Genomic DNA, 21,855 nt, shown 5'->3' with positions numbered 1-21,855 from the left:
ACACTTTACTTGGAACCAATATAAAGAAATGAAATAGCAGTTTCATTAATCTTATCAAATATCTAAATTAAAACGTATATCGCATTTTTTAAAAGAAGATTTAACTTGCCCCACCAAACTGTTTTTTCTCTAGGTTTGGTCCTCGGTCCTGTTATAAAAGAAATAGGATAAAAATTAAATTAAAATTGGAAGACAGGGAAAAATCATAAAAAAGCGAAAAAGTTGGGAATTTTTATATTTGAAGTTAAGAGCAGTGACTACAGAACATCCTCTATTTATATTTAATTTATAGATTCCAGACCAGGAAAAATTTCAAACTGATAAATAAATGATTACACTAAGATGTTGTGGATGATGATATATTCAGATAAAATTTACATGAGTACAGACATCAATAATGACAAAATCCACATTAAAATCCAGGTATGACACGACCTTTCTTCTTTGCACGTTTTATCTTAGAATCTAGTTTAGCCTTTTTTCTCTTTTCAATATTTTTGGTCCTCTTCTCTTGACGAGCTTGCTTTTTGCCTTCTACTTGCTCCTTTCTTTCCTTCCATACTTTGGCTTTCTTCTGTTTAATCTTTTCAGTTTTTTTGATGGTCTTCTTTAACAGTGAAGGGTCATCTTTAACTTTTACATTTTCAGCTTTTAGAATGGCCTTCTTCCACTTCTCCTTTTCTTCTAAATTAACTGCTAGTTCAGGGTTTGTTTCTTTTAAACTTTTAATCTTTTCTTTTTTTGCCTCAGCCTTCTTCAGGAGCTTTTTATAATTTTTTCCAGAAAATTCACTTTTTTTGTTGTCCACTTCACCATTTTCCGTGAAGTCTAGTTTGCTGTAGATTATTTTACCTTCTTTGTTATAAACAGGTTTTGGATTTTTCTCTTCAGCTTGTTTTGGAGTAGGTTTGTGAGGGTTTAGTACTTGCTTTTCTTTTTTAACTTTGTTAGCCTTCTGTTTTATCTTCTTTAGTTTTGTCAGAAGCTTTCTACTCGTTTCTGAATTAGAATGACCAAGACTTTTACGTTTGTCTGAAAAAAAAATCTTTATTAGCTATACTAATGATATATATATCTTGTATTTAATACAAAATCTACCTATGACAGAATAGCAGTAATTCAGCATGTAAATTTAAAATAAATAAAATAAGAAATTAAAGAAATAATGAGGTTGCGTTAATTACTTTCTTGATTATTACAGGACATTGATGGAAGTAATTTTGCTTTCATACAATACTTTCTATAAAATTCAATTTGGTTGTCTTTGCCATATAGGACCATTTTTAGCCACACAATTGTTTTTCCAAAAATTGCATTAATCCACACACAAAAGAACATTATTATTACAGTTTGAAAATTTCATTTGTTTTTCTGAAATTTCGCAAATAATGAATTAAAAAAAAAAAAGACAATTTAAAGATCAATTTATTTGATTTGAAATTTTCACAATAAAATATCCAGGAAAATAAATGGTTACAATGCTGTTAAATTGAATGTAAACATAACATTTTCTTATAACTATAAGATCATTTCATTGCATTAAAAATGTTAAACAGCAATATTTCTACATGATCAGAGGTACTTTCTCAAGGCTGGTACAATAGAGGGCAGAAAAATATTTGAGTACTAAAAAAATGGTTAACCTTAAACGACAGGTCCAATTGTATTATATAGAAAAATAATATTTGTATTAGCTGCTAAATACATTATTTTGTTTTCATATCTATCTATATATACATACATCAACTATATATACATACACACATATTATTTGATTATTGAAAACTTACACCATCATTTGAATGTAAACATGTTCTGAAACTAATGGAGGGAAAAATGTACAACTTTGTTTTAGTTTTCGCTTTATTTTCATTTTGCTTGATTTTTGTTATTATTATATAATTTTGCTTGATGTTTATCAAAAGATTAAGAAATACGTACAGTAGAGTCCCGATTATCCGAGTTTCCGCTTTAACCGAGCTATAAAATATTTCAAGGATTTTTTTGTTCTAGTTTATTTTTCATTTTTAAAACTACTGCCGAAAAAAAAAATCGGAATTTTATCTTCCAAACACTCAGGAAAATGAGCTGACGGACAACATGAGATTACCGATGAAATGATCGTTAATATCGTCAGTAATGAAAAAGAATCGAGCGAAGATGACGAAGAGACAGCGACGATGAAAATCAACGTATAAAAATCTCTCATATAGATCAGGGATGAGATTAGCCAAAACTCAAAAAAGCTGAATTTCGACGATAGTAAATTTTACGCAAGCGCAACCCTTTAATAACAAATTCCAGACAGTTTAAGGTAATAAATAATGTGTTGACATACAATTGTGTACTAATCTATTATTATAAAAACGATTACATTGATACTTAACATTTAGTGGAAAAAAAATTACTAATTGAAAAAATAAAGCTGGAAATTATATTTTTCCTCAGTTCACATAAGAGACAATTATTACTTGAAAAACTACCTGGTTTAGCAAATTAAAACTACTGAGAATATACATTAATATTACATTTCTTTTAATAAATACTGTTATGTGATTTATAGCAAATATATCAGTAATATTACTTTTTAAATTATATTGGAAAAAAAAATTTAACAATGGACCGAATCATTATGTTCATATTATAGTCTAATCTAACCACAGCCCTCTGAAACATATCAATAAGAGTGAAGTAGAAATATATAGTAACTCCTTAACATACAAAAATTGCTATTTTAGTTTGAAAAATTACATGACAATCAGCAACTGTTTAGATAATTGTTTTTTATTTGATAAGAATTTTGCATTTTTTAGCATAAATAACAGCAATTATAAATAAAATTTTGATGATGAGTTAATTAACTCTTTTTCCCCAAAATTGTTTTAAAAATTAAATCCCTTTTAAAGTGATTGCTTTTGTTTGCTAGATCTTTTATGTTTGCTATATTTAGTCGTTAGTCCATCTTCAAACATCTTGTGACGAATCCTATTTTTTCTTCTTTGCAAGCACAGAATTTAAGTTTTGAATATATTCCCTTCCAGTTTCTCTGATGTTGTAACACTTACATATACTAATAATCGTCGTTAGAAAAACAGTCACCTTTATAGTAACTAATTTTAAAAAAATTTACTTCTTACAAGAATCGCGATAGTTGATCTTAAAATTGCGTGAATATGAATAAGAACTACGGATTTTGAAATCACATGAATATGAAACTAGATATAAAATTTTGAAAATGAGAAAATACAAACTGGGATATAGAATTTTTAAAACGTGTAAATACAAATCACGATTCATAATTTTTAGATTGCGTAAATACGAATCATGATGCGTAATTTTTAGATTGCATAAATAAGAAGTATGATGCATAACTTTTAGAATGCGTGAATGCGAATCCCAATGCCTTATTTCAAAATCAAGTATAAATACGAAAATTAATGTTTGATATTATAAACCGCATGAGCAAATCAACACATCGAATTTGAAACTTGCGCGAATACGAATCGCTACATAGGTTTTTAAAAAGACGTAAATACGAATTACAATATCGGATTTTTAAATCTCGTAAATAAGAATCGCAACGTACAGTATTCAAATCGTATGAATAAGAATCGCAACACACAAATATGAAAAGCTATGTGTGATATTAAAATCGATTGAATAAGAATCGAGATATTAGCAGATTCCAGGTTTGGGACCTCTAAAAGGTTTGTCAGAAGCAGCGCCGTTTGAACTACGAAAATCGGATCTATCTGGAGGGTGGGTAAAAAATTCGGAAAATCTTATGTGCTGCGTGTAAAAGGGGAGAAAATAGGTAAAATCAGTAAAAATGAGAAAGGATGGAGCTATGTAGTTTGAATTTTCTGTTTCTTTTTGAAAATCGGTGAATTTTCTGAAAAAGCGGAATACTTATTAAAAAAATGAAATTTTTAGAAAATCTGAATTTTTGATAAAAAAGCTGAAATTTAAGAGATAAAAGTGAAAAAAGCGGAAAAATCTCATCCCTGATAGATGGACTAAAAGCTATCGAAAGTTCTATTGAATATATGGAACAACAAGAAGTGACGATACTAGCCCTCCTGTTATCTCATTTAAAAAAAAAAAAAAAATTAAAAAAAAAAAAAAAAAAAAGCGAAACATTGCTGCAGAAAAGTGTTTATGAAATGTAAAACAATTAAGGACTTTTTTAAGTAAAAACTCTAATTCTCGCAAGGTATGCTTTTTAAGTGTTTTTAAATAAACATTTTAATTAAAATATGAATTGTAAGCGGCATACTCATATAAATTTTGTATTTGTTAAATATATTACATTTATACCCACTCTTTGAACTAATAAATTAATTCAAAATTTAAACAAGTTTATATTACATTTTCATACAAACTGACTAGTAAGAAAAAAACATAAAATTGCAAATGTTTTTTTACAGTAAGGCAAGAATATACATTTTGCAAACAGGTATTTGCAACAAGGATAATTGGAATTTCTTTCTTCATAACTTTATTTGATTGTCCAGCAAAAACTGGAACTAGAATTCTAGATAAGCGGTCGTCAACGCATGGTAATTACAATTAGGGTTCTCGCTCTTTTATCAAAGCAAAAATTAAGGTCTTTTCTTTAAAAAAAATAACTGACCTTTTATATTGCATTTGCTGATATAATTGTATAATCTTGGCCCTTATATATTATTTTTCTAACCAAGTTTTTTTTCCTTTCAGAATGCTCTACTTTCAATATAAGATCTCATTCTAGGTGAAAGGAAGAATATTTTAATAAAAGAACAGAAAAGGTACAGGAACAGGCTTTCCCTTGCCAGTAGTCTCTTGCGAACACATCCCTTTTGTCTCTTAAAATGTTCTACCCTCCATGCAAGGTCTCAATCTAAGTTAAATACTGACTTTTTGTTTCTAAATATTTCTGTAAGATTAAATTGCTAAAATCAACTAGGGATACTGGAAGTTAAGGACTTTGAAAGACCTTGAACTAAAATTAAGTACTTTTAAGAACTGTGGGAATCCTGTACATAGAAAGTAGTTACCAAAATATGAAACTCTAAAACAAGACTTAATTAAAATCCAGCAGAGTTAGCAGCTATGAATCTAAATACCACACATGTTTCATATTTAACAAAATTTTTTAAACTAAGGTTTATAATTAAACTACCTACCAATGTAGTAATATCACACCTTAATAGTAACTATTTTTTAGAAAAAACTTGGTTCGTAAGAATAGCAATATTGGATTTTAATACCAAGTGAATTTAAATTGCAATATTTGACTTTAAAAACACGTGAATACAAATCACGACATCGGATTTTAAACCCACGTAAATACAAACCATGAAATTGGATTTTAGAAAAGCATGAATACAAATCAGGATATTGGATTTTTAAAGAGTGTGAATGATGTGGGGTTTCTTAAATTGCATGAATATAAATCGAAACGTGCAACTTTTAAACCAGGTAAATACAATAATAATTTAATATAAAAATTGTGCGATATGAACCACGATATTAGCAAATTCTGGCACAGTTCCAAATATCCAAAATCTGTCAAACCAAAGAAATGAAATTGGAAGAATGACATGTATGCAAACGTCTCGGTAACAAGATTTTATAACTGACATTGATTTTTTTTGTTGTTGCAATTACCTATGTTCAACTCTGAAGCTTTGTAATTTAAAACCCAATCTAGAAGACAGGGGAACTTCTGGATCAAATACTAGGAGAAATTTACTACTTTAGAAGTAACACAGCTTCCTCCAGAAAGTGACACAGCAAAGGGAAAAAGAAAAGTATCTCTGTCCAACAATTGTTTACACCCTGGATTTAAATTACGTAGTCATTCTTTAGCTTTTGGTTTGAACTTAAAAATTGACCTATCTTTTTCTCTTGCTGTGTCAAAAAAACAAATAAACAAAACATACAATAAGTTATAACTTATTAAGCTGAAACAGTTATATACTAGAAAATTAATTATATCATTAACTTTAACTTTAGTTTCTGTATCTTAACTTTGAATAAAAAAAATAGCACCCAATTTCAAATTAACACAATTTAAATTTATTTATTACTTCACATACATGCGTGATTCTTAGTAAGTTTTTAAAATCAGAAAACTTAATTTGACCTTGAACTTACGTGTCTTTGAATAGATTTTATTACAATATGTTCTCATGTTCAGCAGCGGACTTATTCACAAACCTCAGGTTCTGTGAATAAGTCTGCTGCTTTATCAAACTTCTTACATATTTCAATTAAAATAAATTGTTATTTACATATTATCTAACAAAATGGTAACCCACATCAATATGTTTACTTTGAGAGTTCTTAATTTCATATTTAGAAGAATCAATAACAACACTATTATCATAAAACAGCTCAGAAAAAAAACAAACAGTAAACAAATTTTGTTCAGTCTATCGATACAAGCGAGGCAATTATTAATCACATAATTAAATGTATGTATGCTGAAAATCATTGAAATTTTTACTTAATCATGAAGTTCAGGAAAATAAAAAGGTTTAATTACAGATAAGTTTGATTAAAAACAATCATTATTTCTTTATTACACTTTGATAATTAATGCAAATACAATATGATAAAACTTCACAAATTTTAATGTTTAAACATTCTATAGCTTTCTAAACATTCTATAGAATACTTGATTTTATTAAAATTGTTTGGGCTCTAACCAATGTTAATTAGTCATCATTGGAGCCAATAATGACATTGCTTGGAGAGAGTTTAACCATGATCTTTTGCCATTTTTTCCCATCTATAACACTTGCGATAAGTCATATATACGAGGGTTTTTAAATTAAATAGTGGCAACTTAACCTTTAAACTCACAGAAGGATGGGCATGAGCAAATTAGATATGGGAGCTGTGAGGTGGGGCTGTTGTCGATGTGTAGAGTGCAAAAAAAAGTCGATTAGCTTAGAAGGGTAGTTGTTGTGTGGCGTTAAAGTGAGGAGTTTCGTTTCCATCGCTCTAAAGCAGGGGTTGCCAAACTTTTTTGATCATCGACTCCTACATAAATTTTCGAAATCTCCATCGACCCCCATAAAAGTAATTTTCTTTCAATTAAAATTAAACTCTATTAGATACTGTGTTTGTACATTCATTTTATGATTTTGAACATTTATTAAAGTAATAGTACATAGTGTAACAATAGTTTTATGAAAAATATATTAATGTTGAAAAATAAATACCTTAATATTTATGAAATAATAAGTAATTATAAGTAAGTAGAAATAATAAGTAAAGTAACTACGGATTTATTGCTTCCTAATCAATGACATGGGTGTGCCTGGTATTTTTTTTTTCTGCAAGGTTCGTTATATTGGGTTCAGAATTGGTCAATTTTAGTCTTAAATCCCCTCGAAACTCCACATTTAATTTATTTCTGTTCCTAGTTAAGATTGAATTTATGTGACTGAAACCGGCTTCAACCATGTAGGAACTTGGAAATGCTATCATAAATGGCTGAGCTATTTCGTAAAGTCTTACATATTTTTGCATTATATTTATATTTGTCCAAAATTTGCTTATTGTTAAATTTTTAAAAAGCGTCTTTGCTTCAAATCCCCATAATAATTCAGCAAGCTTATCTTGCAGGTTGATGTCCACGTTTTCAATTTGAGCAGAAAATGGCACAATAATCCAATCAGGGATGTCAATGTTTTCCAAATCAACAAAACGCAGTATAAAATCGTCGCTCAATTTTCGAAGATTACCTGTATATATTTCCAAGTCTTTTTCTTTTATTTCTAATTGTCACATATCTGAAAAATACTGATAATCCTTCGACCAATCGACCCTTCCTGTTCGACCCCCTGGCTCAGATCGACCCCCGCTTATGTTAAATAGACCCCTGGGGGTCTATATAGACCACTTTGGCGACCTCTGCTCTAAAGCATGTTTTCAAAAGGTGATCAGCGGTCGTGGCTTACAATCGAGGTTGCCCGTGGCAAAAATGCAACAGAATGCTATCGAGGATTAGTGGAAGCCTTTGGAGCAAATGCTTTACCATATAGGACAGTAGCACGATGGATTCAAGCATCTCGTCTTTTTTCGTCATTAAGCCTTTTCACAACATGCTTTAGAGCGATGGAAACGAAACTCCTCACTTTAACGCCACGCAACAACTACCCTTCTAAGCAAATCGACTGTTTTTTGCACTCTACACATCGACAACAGCGCCACCTCACCGCACCCATACCCTATTTACACATGCGCGCCCTTTTGTGAGTTTCAAGGTTAAGTTGCCACTATTTAATTTACAACCCTCGTAGTTAAACTGAGACCTGCTTGTATAACGTTAGAGATGAAAGCAAATTATGTGAGTTAGAGGTAGAAGAAGCAAAGGTATTGATATTGCTGCATACCATCTTTATTGATGAATTTATAGAGTTTAAAAAAACTATTGCTCAGAATTCCATACACTGATGTTATTTTAAAAGATAGAGCATTTGATCAAATAAGGAAGAAATTTACAGCTCTACTTTGAAGAATTCTGTAGAAATTGACTGCCCGGCTAATATTTCAAGAGGTATTTTGTTAAGAATATCTCCGTACTAATAAGAGCATATTAAAGATGTTCATTGTAGAATTTAGGTGAATTGATTAGGTGAATGAAAATATTACAATTTATAGTATGCAAGGATTGTGGAATCGATTTTGTAATGAAAAGATTTAATTATTTCTTAACATGATAGATCCATTAAAAGATCAAGGAATTTGATGTAAAAATGGTATAAGCTTGTGGTGATAGGTTCGCCGCTCATCGTAAAATCAAGTTTATTTCATATTGTTATCTGTTTGTCTTTAATCAATTGTGTATTTACTTATTTTTGAAGTGAACTGAATTAAGAGTTCTGACGTCATCATATTAGAATTGTATAAATACCAGCACGCACATGACAGCCTGTCAGTATTTTTCTCATCACCTGCTGTGATGATGCTTCTTGTAAATCAAACCAACTTGTATATAAATGTAAATATATTAAATAAAATATTAGTATCTCAAAGGAGCTATCTTCGCTTACTTCAATGGTGACCCGGATGTCTGACGACAAGCAACTTTCATTTTTCATCATCGAATTAATAGGAAACTGCAACTATGGCGGAATCATCTGCAGTAAAAATTCCCATCTTCAACATCTCTGATCCACACCTGTGGTTCCATATGGTCGAAGCAACTTTCCAGCTTGCGACACCGAAGCCGATTACGGAAAGCAAAACAAAGTTTAACTACTGCCTCTCCCATCTTCCTCCTGAAGTAGCCGCAGTTGTAAGGGACGTCATTATAACTCCTGACGTAGACGATCCTTTCAAAAAGCTGAAAGAAGAAATTATTGCACGCTGCGGGGAAACGAAGTCCCAGGAAATTCGACGTTTACTCTCCGGAGAGCAACTAGGAGATAGAAAGCCTACTGAACTCTTGCGCACTATGCAGAGAAGAGCTGAATCCCACAAAATCTCAGATTCACTACTTTTAGAACTATTTCTAAATCAGCTACCGCAGCATGTTCAGTCGATATTGGCCGCAATCCCTTCACTAAATTCAACTAGAGCAGCAGAAATCGCTGATAAAGTAATGGAAGTGTCAACTTCAAGTGAAGTTAGCGAAGTTTCTTCAAACCAACAATGCACCTTTGAACTTTTAGAAGAAGTTAGAGCTCTACGAAAAGAAGTAGCTGCATTGCGGACACGCAGCAGGTCTCGCAACCGGAATTATGCACAGTTTCGTAATCGTCAAAGCCAATCCTCATCTCCACATCGAAACTCCAAAATGTGCTTCTATCATCGGAAATTTAAATCTGATGCTAGAAAGTGTGTCAAACCCTGCATCTACCAGAAAAACCAAGAAAGGCAAGAGTGAATGCGACTAACATCTTGCCTCCAACAAATTGTCGCCTTTTTGTTAGAGATAGACAATTTAACAAACAATTTCTAGTGGATACCGGAAGTGACTGCTCAATTATTCCGGCAAATAAAAAAGAAAAAACTCTTTCTCCTATTCAGACTTTTAAAGCTGCGAACAATACCATCATAAAAGTATACGGTAAGAAATTGTTAACTTTAGACTTCGGTCTTAGACGAAAGTTTAATTTTCCATTTTATATTTGTGATATAACTAATCATATTATAGGTGCAGATTTTTTATACTATTTTAATCTTAAACCTAATATTAGAAAACGTTGCTTAAATGATATTACTACTAATTTAAATTCTCATTGTATTTTTAAAAATTCTGATATTATTTCAATTAAAACTGTTCTTGGTGAAAATTTTTATGAAAAATTGTTAAACGAATATCCTGAAATAACGAAACCTATTTGCTCAGACCAAATTGTTAAGCATAATGTTGTACATCATATAGAAACTTTTGGTTCACCAGTTTTTGCTAAACCTCGGCGTCTAGCGCCCGATAGGCTAAAAATAGCAAAAATGGAATTTCAACATATGTTAGATTTAGGCCACATGCGCCCATCCAAAAGTAATTTTTCATCACCTTTACATTTAGTTCCCAAGAAAAATAGTTTGGACTGGCGTCCAGTAGGTGATTATCGAGCTTTAAACGCTCAAACTGTTAAAGATAAATATCCAATTCCTAATATTATGGATTTTACTAGTGAACTACATGGAACTAAAATATTTTCTCACATTGATTTAATTCGAGCTTTCCATCAAATACCTATAGCCCATGAAGATGTACATAAAACTGCAATAATAACTCCTTTCGGATTATTCGAAAGTACTCGTATGCAATTCGGACTTTGCAATGCAGCCAGTACTTTCCAACGCTTTATTGACGAAGTAACTAGAGGCTTGGAAGGCGTTTACGCTTTCATAGATGATATATTAATAGCTTCCGAAACCCCCGAAGAGCATGTAAAATATTTAAAATCACTTTTTGATAGACTGCAGTATTTTGGTTTAACAATAAATCCCTCTAAATGCTTATTTGGTCAGAATAGTTTACAATTTTTAGGCTTTAAAATTTCCGAAAAAGGTATTGAACCTTTAAATGATCGCGTTAATGCAATTCTAAATTTTCCAAAACCAAATACGATTACTCAATTACGTAGATTTCTAGGATTATTTAATTTTTATCGACGCTTTATTCCTAATGCAGCTCATATTTTATCACCTTTAACCAAGTTTTTAGAAGGACAACGAAATATTAAGAAATCTAACAAATCATCAAAAAAATCTGATTTACCGTTAATTTGGACCGATACTTCAAACAAATCTTTTTCTGATGCAAAACAAGCAATAGCCGATGCAACTCTATTAAAATATCCTAAACCTGGTGCTAATTTAAGTCTGTGGACTGACGCGTCGGATTTCGCAATCGGCAGTTCTTTAATGCAATATCAAAATAATGAGTGGGAACCAATTGCATTTTTCTCAACAAAATTAAATAAAAGTCAGCAAAATTGGTCAACATACGATCGCGAATTATTGGCAATATACGCGTCAATAAAAAAATTTCGTCACATGCTTGAAGGTAGAAGTTTTACTATTTTTACTGACCAAAAACCTCTAATTTATGCGTTTAGACAAAAACCTGAAAAATGTTCCCCTCGCCAATTCAGATATCTTGATTATATTTCTCAATTTTCAACTGATATTAAACATGTAAAAAGAAAATCTAATTCAGTTGCTGATACTCTATCGCGAATAGAAATAAATGCAATTTCAAAACCTCCATTAATAGACTTTAAGAAACTAGAACATGAACAAACTAAAGATTCAGAATTGAAAGAAATATTAAATTCAAATAATTCATCTTTAAAATTAGAAAAACATTACTTTTCTTTGGAAGATGTTAATTTAATATGTGATTTTTCAACTAAGTACCCTAGACCTTTTATTCCAAAATCATACAGGCAAATTATTTTTGATAATTTACATTATTTTTCTCATCCTGGAATATATTCAACTACGAATTTAATTTCTAAACGATTTGTGTGGCCCAACATGAAAGTGGATATCAAAAATAAAGTTCGTTCTTGTGAGAAATGTCAGCGAGCTAAAGTTTTTCAACACACTAAAGCTCCTTTTAGTACATTTGCTCAACCCGACGCAAGATTTTCCCATATCCATCTGGATTTTATTGGCCCACTTCCTATTTCTGAAGGTAAACAATACTGCCTTACAATAATAGATAGATTCACGAGATGGCCAGAAGTTATCCCTACTACGGATATGACTGCCGAGACTACCGCAAAAGCACTTATTCACGGTTGGATCTCTAGATTTGGCACTCCCGTTACTATAACTACCGATCAAGGCCGAAACTTTGAATCAAATCTTTTTCGAAATCTCACTAATATCTTAGGCAGTAACCACATCCATACTACTTCATATCACGCGCAAAGTAATGGAATGATAGAACGATTTCATAGACAACTTAAAAGTTCTATAATAGCACAGGAAAATAATAAATGGACCGAAATTTTACCAATTGTCTTATTAGGTATTCGCACAGCTTTAAAAGCTGATATTAATGCAACTTGTGCACAACTTGTTTATGGTACTTCCTTACGTCTACCTTCGGATCTTTTAAACGCAAATTCTTTATCTCCACCAGTAACAGAAAATTATGTCACAAATTTAATGACCGCAATGAGAAAATTAAGTCCTGTACCAGCATCAGCACACAGTAAAAATAAGTTCTATATTAATCCTAATTTAAAATCTTGTTCTCATATATTTTTAAAAGTAGATAAAATTCGTCCTCCACTATCACCTGCATACACCGGACCACACCAGGTAATTGAACGTTCTGATAAAACCTTTATTATTGATTTGCATGGTAAGAAAATAACTGTCTCAATAGATAGAATTAAACCAGCTTTTCAAATTTCTGAGAAATTAAAAATAAATAAAATTCCAATGGTCGAAAAGCAATTATCTCCAACAAAGGAAGAAAAGCAAATTGTTACAAAATCTGGTCGTCGTGTGCATTTCCCAAAATATTTTGTTAAAGAGTATGGAATATAAAAGCATCTAAATATTTTGTATCTATTAATTGTATTCCAATTTCCAAGTTAAATTTTTTTTCTTCTTCGTAATTAAGACGTATATTTGAATTTACTACTTTGTATTTTATGATTGTTTTTAAACAATCATTATTGGTATCGTGACTTTGTCACTGGGGGGATACTGTGTGGTGATAGGTTCGCCGCTCATCGTAAAATCAAGTTTATTTCATATTGTTATCTGTTTGTCTTTAATCAATTGTGTATTTACTTATTTTTGAAGTGAACTGAATTAAGAGTTCTGACGTCATCATATTAGAATTGTATAAATACCAGCACGCACATGACAGCCTGTCAGTATTTTTCTCATCACCTGCTGTGATGATGCTTCTTGTAAATCAAACCAACTTGTATATAAATGTAAATATATTAAATAAAATATTAGTATCTCAAAGGAGCTATCTTCGCTTACTTCAAGCTAAGGAGCTGTTTTGTGGAAAATATATTGGATACACATTTTATAGGTAATTTCTGAGTGTTTATACTTTATATGCATTTTAAGGCATCTTTTTTAATTACAGAATGAATATTTTTCAGTATTTAATGACCTTTTCATGTTTCAACATCAGTTCATTTAATCAAATTTTGCTCCATTGTTTTTGTGCACGATCAAACAAATCTGATTCAATTTTGTTAGTTCAAGTTTTGCGATTAAATTTGGAGGAGGCAATGACTTGATACATATTGACAGTATTTTTTATTTATTATAAAATGCATATTTTCCAATATTGGAAAACCTATTTAAAACTAAATATAGAGCTACTATTTTCCAAAGCTAGTGCACAGGAGAAAAGATTTAAGGGGAAACAATACAGTAGAGGCCTGTAAAGAAGAAGTGCTTTCTTAATGAATTTTGAAACAATTGTGATAAACTTAATAAAAATTTTTTTAATCGTATTTTATGCATTTTAATCTTCATTTATGTCAAAAAAATTAGCACTTACATAATGCTATGTACATAATTAATTTTTTTAATTATCCAAAACTTGCTGTACTTGCAAGTTGAAAAAAAAAGCACCCAAATTTGATTCTGTTTTGAGTTTTCCAAACTACATGAATGTAGTAGTAGTACACTAAGGATTTAAAAAAAAAATTTTTTTCTTCACAAAATGTATGTTTAAAATAAAAAAAAATAAAAAACACACACACACACACACAAAATAAATCACATTTTCATATATTATTCAAAGCCTGTCCACCCAATTAAAAAATCCTTACACGAAAAAAAAAACTATATTTAATGTAAATATTGCGTCAAAATTTTAAGTAAATCAGTTTAAAATTGTACTAGTTAAAGAAGCAGCAGTAAGAGAAACATAATTACGAACCAGCTGCGGTTTAAATTTTGTGATTAATAACCCATATAAAATTTCACGACTAACAATACTACATTAATAATAGGTTTATAAGATGCTTCTTCTCCATCATTTTTAGGAGTCTCAAGCATTAGTATAGCCTTTTTTTTTGTCGATCTACCCTCATATGATCTCATGTTCTTAGAGTAACAGCTGAAAATTCTGCGATCATCTTAATTTTTAGCATATTCTTCTGGGCCTTCATTTATTTTTAATTGTTCCAAAACTGCCAATAACCCTTTTCAACCTTCATTTAAAATTATAACAGCTAAACAAGTTGCAATTTCAACTATCTATACTCAAAGCACCATTAATTCTTTATTTTTTTAATTAAAAAAATAGTTAAAATGGTAGTATTTTGCTAAAATATTTTAATAGGAGTGAGGGAAACCATCAATCAACCAAGTGCAGAAGTTCATTTGTTCATACACGTCTGTGACGCATGACATATTATGCTGTGACTTTTACATTTTTACAGAAGTCAATTCAATATTTTTCTAAAATAATTTTTAAGAATATTCTATTGAATAATGAAATTTCTACAATTTTCGAAAATTTTACTGTGTTATTCCCCTTAATATATGTTTAATGGACTTTTTTTTGGACTCAACAATTGCTTTTTTTTTTTTTAAATAACAAAATCTATATTTTCAACGCAGTTGGATTGACAAACCTGCTATCGACAATAATAAATTAAAAGTAGATCAAAACTTGACAATGAAAAAAAAAAAAAAAAAAAACAAAAACTAAAAGATAATGATTTAACAGAAACAAATGTGTTCCATTGTGTTCAAATAGCAATTTTATGTCTCATTCAGCATTTTGAAGGGTAATGTTTTGTATTTCAATAAAACATGAACATGTTGAACAAATGCTAGTACTAAAGTATTTGTTAGTAGACTTGCAATAGTATAGCTTTAATATTAAAGTATAGAATGTTACATTCTATACTTAAAATTTCTGAACTAAAGAGTAATTTTAGAAAGACTTATGGTTGCTCACTTCTTTTGTTAAAATTTAGGATAATATTACAATTAAACATTATTTATTTCAGATAGAGTTATGGCTGTTAACAAAAATAAGAATTTTATTCCTTTTAAAATATTCAACTTATAAATATTGTCGTAGGATAGTTTGCTTTCTTAAAAAATAAATTTTTTAAAACAAATTTGAAAGTTACACATTAAAACACACAATTAAGAAAAAAAAAAAAATTGGAATTAGAAATTTATGATTTTTAAATTATAAATTTTTCTGAGAATCAACAATGCAGGGAACAAAAATTGATGTATTATGAAATGGTAGCTGTTACAAAATAGCATTTATTTATTTATTTTGTAACAGCTGCAATTACATGATATTGACCGAAGTCAATTTCCATTACTTTTTCCGAATTCAGCACTTTACTCAGTTTTTTTTAAATTTTTGTTATTACAACAGCATTTTTGGCAGTTATTGCTGCACATTTCCACCAAGTTTTTAAAATCGAAATAATTTCATATAACTTTATAGCTTAACAGGAATTTAGAATCACACATTTGAGTGATAACTTCTCGAACCACTCGATTAGTGGCGATTCCACAGTGAACCAGCATGGTCTTGTCAATCATTTATCGACAGTTACTGATACGGATTTTAAAAGCTCAATGATTTGGTAAGGCATTATTTCATTCAGTGAACATTGATATGTGCATTTGAAGAATCACTTTTTCATGCACTCAACTATTGATGTTTCAACCATAAAACAAAATGGTTTTATCGATCGCATTTTCATCAGTTATTGCGGATTTTAATAGTTTTTCAAAATTTAGATTTTTTAAGGGTACATTGCTTTGCACAGGAAATTTTGAATTGTGCATTTGAAGAAACGCTTGTTACACTTCTGATTATTAAACATTAACCCATAAACCCGCATTGTATTAACAACTGCATTTTATTATATTTTAATAACATGTGATTTTCAAATAATTTGCAAAATCTTAATTTCTTAATGCTACAGTGTTTTCTAGAGGAAATTTATAATCACTTTTTTGATGTACTCAATTTACATCAATTTTATTGTCTACATGATCAATGACATATTTAACAGTTGTTGTTGCAAATTTTCACATTGTTTTTTAAATTTTAATTTCTTTTTTGACACAAACTATTTATTGACCGCAAATTTTGAATCACGCTTTTAAGTAATCGCTTTATGATACACTTTCGTCAGGACGATCTCATATCAAATCAGCAATTTTCTCAAAGTGCAACAGTTCTGAAACATGAGTGAATAAAGACCATGTTCTGAAACGTAGCAAAGGGATTTATAAATATTTTTTGGCAGCAGTAATCTTTTTAAGCGATACTAGAAGAAAAAATACATAACTTTTTGGTGCTGAATCAAATGTGATCGTAAGCACAAAACTTCATCTTCGTGATATGAAAATTTGATCATGTAATATTGTAAATCAAATAAAAATTATACGTATAAAAGGCGAGGAGTATCATTCCTGTAAAGTTTAAAAAAAATTTAATTTCCTAAATAAATTATTTAATTAATAAAATTTTTGGAATATCTACATTAAACTAGTTAATTCTAAACATCTGTCACACACACAAAAAAAGGCAGGGGTCTGTCTAGGGCTTTCTGAGAGGTACCTATTTTGTGAAAATTTAGATATCATTTGTGAAAAATTAAAAATTATGTTAAAAAATCAACACAAAAATATAGACTTATGGTTTCTTAAGGGATACAAAAATAAAATTTTAAGAAAAAGTATTTTGTGAAACTACCGTTTCTCCTAAAATTGAATTTGTGAAGGTACCGCTAAACGGTAGTAAATTCGGCCTGGACAGACCCCTGAAAGGTACAGTAAGGCATCACATAAAATATTTATAAATTGTTGCAACAGTTGCAAACTGTGTAATATATAATTTTAGCATATTTTTATTATTAATTTTTACCAACAGTACTTTTGTTTTTAGGATTAATTAAAAATAAAATAAAATGGGAAGCAGCTTTTCAAATGACAGCCAAATGAAACTTACCCCGAAATTCCTTAATCTTTTCTTGTAGGCGATTTTGAAGTTCTTCAATATTAGCAGCTCTTGTTAATGATACTGAACGTTCCTGTAATCCTAAAAGAAACAGTAAATAAAACTATAAAAATTAAATCTGAAAAATTTAACAAATACAAATAACAGTTATACAATTTATTTTATCGGACTACTGACAAGAAAAACAAACAAACTATTAATTGAAATAAAACAAATGAGATTCTGTAAATTTGTCTAAACTTTTGGCTTTTCATTAGAACAGACAAATTTAACACTATCAAATAAAAGTATGTATAGAGCACAAAAAATGTCTTTACCATAAATAACTTTTATTCCAATGATCAGATTTTTATGAACTAAGCTTCAATTTCAATAGTTAAAAGAGATGACCTCAAATATGTTAATTAATCAGTACAGATGATATTTTAAGTTATAAAATCAGCAAAAAATTCTATGAATAAAAAAAATTTCCTTTGAGGGATTTAGATTTTTGTTCATTAAAATATAGCAGCAATATGGAAAATATGATCTCAATAGTTCAGGTAGGAAAGCGGTCGAAGGTTTGGAACCCTTATTAATTTAACATTATGTGTATTTGGCCATATCTTGGAAAGTTTTTAAGGGAAGGGTTTTAATTTTGATCACCATTATAAAATTCGTTTACCTAAAAAAAATTTAATATAAAAAAAAGCTTTTGGATTGTAAAGTTAAAAAAATTTACAAAATTTTAAATTATGTAATTTTTAATGATAAAATACAAAATTACAAAAAATTGGATTTTAAAAATGAAAGTTTAAAATATAAAATTTATTTTGAAATTTCATTGCTCAGAAATTATCTGACTGATGTCATTAAATTTTTGTATTGTAAAAATACAGTTAAAAATGGTGTAAAAATTTACATACTTCAAAATTCAAGATTTATTTTATCGTTATTAAATAATACTGATAGTTTAATAACAATAAATAATTTAAATTTTTTTTTTTTTACAGGAACTGATCTTCGAAAAAACAAATACTATAATGGTGTGCCAACATTTTTTGTTGCTACCTAAAACTTACATGATATGGGAAAATATGCAAAATGTGAATATTCATCAACATTAAGGGGCAAAAAACTTTTGACCACTTTTCTATAAGCTAACCTCTTTCCCTATTTTGCAGGTCAAAAATGAAATTCAGTAAAAAAAAAAAAAAGTATGTTTATTCATAGAAAGTATGTTTTTGTGTCTGATTTTTAAAGTTAAATGTTTTTAAAATTTTTGTAAACTGTACAAATTAATTAGCATATTTGAGGTCGATCCCTTGAATCTTTAAGATTGTGAAAATCAAAATCTAATCATTACAGCATCTAAACCTTGCACAGTGTACATAAGTGTAACAAATGAAATGACAATATAAGTCAAAGTAAGTTATTTAAAAAATGATGGTTTTGTGTTACAAACACATTAATAAAGTTTTAAAATGACACAGAACAGTGAAAAATTTAAAAATTAAAATTAAATAGAAAATATTTTTGTCAAACTTTTTACAACAATTGAATTGATAGTTAACTCTATTTTGGTTTTATATTTGTAATTGCGGCATAGTTATTAAAGAATATTTTTGATGGTAGAATTATTTGACAAATTTCAAAAATTTCTTTAGATAAACATTTTTCTGACATTTAAATATATAAGAGCATAGTAATAAAAATCTTGCTCTGCTGATAATTAGCATGAATATTTTTGTGTGTAGAAATATTTTTTCTTAAATATTGATAACACAAAAATATTGAAAATTATCTATTTATGATAACCAGTGAATGATAAAAACACAATTTTTTTCCTAACAGAATTTTAAATTAAAGAGCAGTTTAGCTTTTTATTCAACAATTAACTAAGAGCATTTTACATTATCAAAATTTTTCCATGTTTGATAAGAACAATGACAGAATTTAAAATAATCTGGAAAGATAAACACGAGTACTGTGCACACGGAATAAATCAAAGCCTGTCAAAAAATCAGAAAAACGTGTCAGCTAGTTATTCTTATGAATTATTTATCTGTTCAATATGAATCACCCGTAAATTGATGCCCAAGTAAGACGAACAATATTCTCTTTGAGTGAACTTGAAGAAATATGGTAATATAATGTACAATGTTGACTTTCAATCTCTCTTTTATTTTGTATGTTGTGGAGATGTAATAAAATAAAAATTGTAATGTTATGAAGGAAAAAAAAAAAAAAAAAAAAAAGATGAGCACTTTGTCTGTGCAAGCTTTGAAGTATAACCAACTGAAATTATAACAGTAATTCAGAAGTTCGATGGAGTTACTCTAATAAAATTATAGGAAAGAACTTTCAGCAAAGCATTATTACTACCCACCAAGTTCTTAGTTAAAAAAAGAAAATTAAACAACATTAATAAAAAATTAAACTATAAAAAAAATGACTACTTACAGAAATTATATAAAGTTAAATTAAAAATAATTTTTTATAAGTATGTTCACTTTAAGACATTTGATTCTCCGTATTTTTATTTCAAAATGTCATCAGAACTTAATATTTTTAATAAAAGTTACAAGTTTTGAAAGTAACTAAATATTTAAGTGCATATAATTTAAAAAAAAAAAAAAAAAGAATTTATGAAGGAGCCCTCAGTTAAAAATTTTATAAATACTTTACTGAATTGGAATGAGATAATTAAAAAAAAAATTGTGAAACAACCAATCTTCAAATAATGCTTTTATTAATATGAAGTCTTCACCCTTAATTAAAAATGGATAAATAATTTAGATAAAAAAAGTGAAAATTCATAAAATCACAGAAAAGTGACACAACTGGAATATGGATAATAAGAAAATTATTTAGGCATAGATACTTTATATCTAAATAAAAAGAAATGGTTATAATTTTTGTAATATATAATGACCAATTAAAATTATATATACGATAAAATAAAGCTGAAATGATAAATATTATATGCAGCATAGGAAACAAAATTATAAGAATAGAGAACCTTTATTCTTGTGAGATTTTTTCTGCTTTTTCCCTTCCAATTCCTTATGTATTTCAGATACACTTTTTTGACATAAGGGATCAAGTCTAGCTCTTTTATGTTTACCCTTTGCAGATAGCTGAATGCGTTTCACACCTTTTTTCAAAGCTAAAAGTGTCGAAGAAAAAAAAAAAAAACAATAAAAAATTATCAGACCACAGAATAAAGTTTTGAAAAAATAAAAAAAGGTTACATAACTAATTTTTAGATGATGTAACATTATTTTACACAGCGCTAAAATGGAATGGAAAGTATAATAAAAAGTATTTAAGTTAATGCAGACTATGGCTTTTTAAATAATTTGAATTTCAAACAAAATGAACATAATTTTTTTTTCCAATAGGAAATAGCTTGAGTTATTTTATACCAATGCCACATTCTATAATACTACACACTACAATAGATATTCTTTTTACATATGATTGATTATGTAGCATTGTAATGAAATTACTTTTGTAAAGTCCTGTGTGTACTTGTCTCCAGTTTTCATTGCAGTTAATTATTATTAGACAGTAATGGGATTTAAAAGGGACATACACGTACTTGCATATTGGTGTTTGAAATGTACTTAAAGACATAGTAAATTTACAAAATTCATAAATAAATTTCTAATTCCAAAATTAATGTTTTCATTGTGCAGTGGCTGCTGTTTAACATGATTGAATCAGTAAGAAAAAGTTTTGATCATTATAAAGGGCTGAGTTCATTAATGAAATATATATATTTTTACAAGAAAAGAGATATTTTCTTAATTTTGTTTTTGGCATTGCTGGTGTAAGTATAAAATAGGATTTAATAAAGCAAATTTAGATTAAGTTATAAAGTTTAATTTTCAATTAAAAATCTGAATTAAAGAAAGTGAAACTGCTCTAATTACACTATCCTCTCATTTCTCTATAAGTAACACCTAGATCTTCTTATACTTTTTCATTTTAACAGATTGCAAAGACATAAAGCATAACCACTTGGTATTTCTAACGCTGTGTCTCTATGCTTTAAAAATTAATTTCGAAATTCTAACGTAAGAGTAGCTAAATTATTTTTAATGTTATCATGCATAAATAATTCATTCTTAGAAATTTTATGATATCATTATTTATTTTTAGATGCAGATGTCACACGCCAGTGAGTTTAAAAACAGCGGACACAAAAGGATTTTAGTAAGGTAAAAAGAATTTTTAATTTTAAGAATAAATTGACAATAATGCTACTTCAGAATATTTATAAAATAATGTCTAAATATTTACTAATCTTCATACAAATTAAACACATTTTAATCATAAAATATCCTAATACAGTAACTTCAATAAAAAAATAATGACAATTTCTAGCCCATACAGCTAATTTATCCATTAATTCAATCAATAAA

The 21,855-nt window shown here is 28.8% G+C and overlaps 2 protein-coding genes across 2 annotated transcripts in view; one reads left to right on the top strand and one right to left on the bottom strand.

The window, feature by feature from the left end:
* Positions 1 to 343: 343 nt before the first annotated feature.
* LOC107441777 (uncharacterized) overlaps positions 344 to 21,855 on the bottom strand; it is a 23,404-nt gene continuing 1,892 nt past the window's right edge. The window contains exons 2-4 of the mRNA XM_016055153.4: positions 20,448 to 20,594; positions 17,438 to 17,527; positions 344 to 1,032 (exon numbers count right to left, since the gene is read on the bottom strand). Of these exons, the coding sequence (XP_015910639.1) occupies positions 413 to 1,032; positions 17,438 to 17,527; positions 20,448 to 20,594 (857 nt within the window). The 3' untranslated portion in view covers positions 344 to 412. The remainder of the gene's footprint in view (positions 1,033 to 17,437; positions 17,528 to 20,447; positions 20,595 to 21,855) is intronic.
* Positions 8,767 to 10,003, top strand: LOC147816463 (uncharacterized). Its single transcript, XM_087165077.1, has one exon. It carries the CDS (start codon positions 9,122 to 9,124, stop codon positions 9,881 to 9,883), a length of 762 nt encoding a protein of 253 aa, XP_087021203.1. The 5' UTR covers positions 8,767 to 9,121; the 3' UTR covers positions 9,884 to 10,003.

Source organism: Parasteatoda tepidariorum, chromosome 1 (assembly GCF_982258835.1).
Source record: "Parasteatoda tepidariorum strain Cologne lab strain chromosome 1, Ptep-v5.0, whole genome shotgun sequence".
NCBI lineage: Eukaryota > Metazoa > Arthropoda > Arachnida > Araneae > Theridiidae > Parasteatoda > Parasteatoda tepidariorum.
Note: the sequence above shows the minus strand (reverse complement) of the source record. Positions and strands in the feature narration are given on the sequence as shown.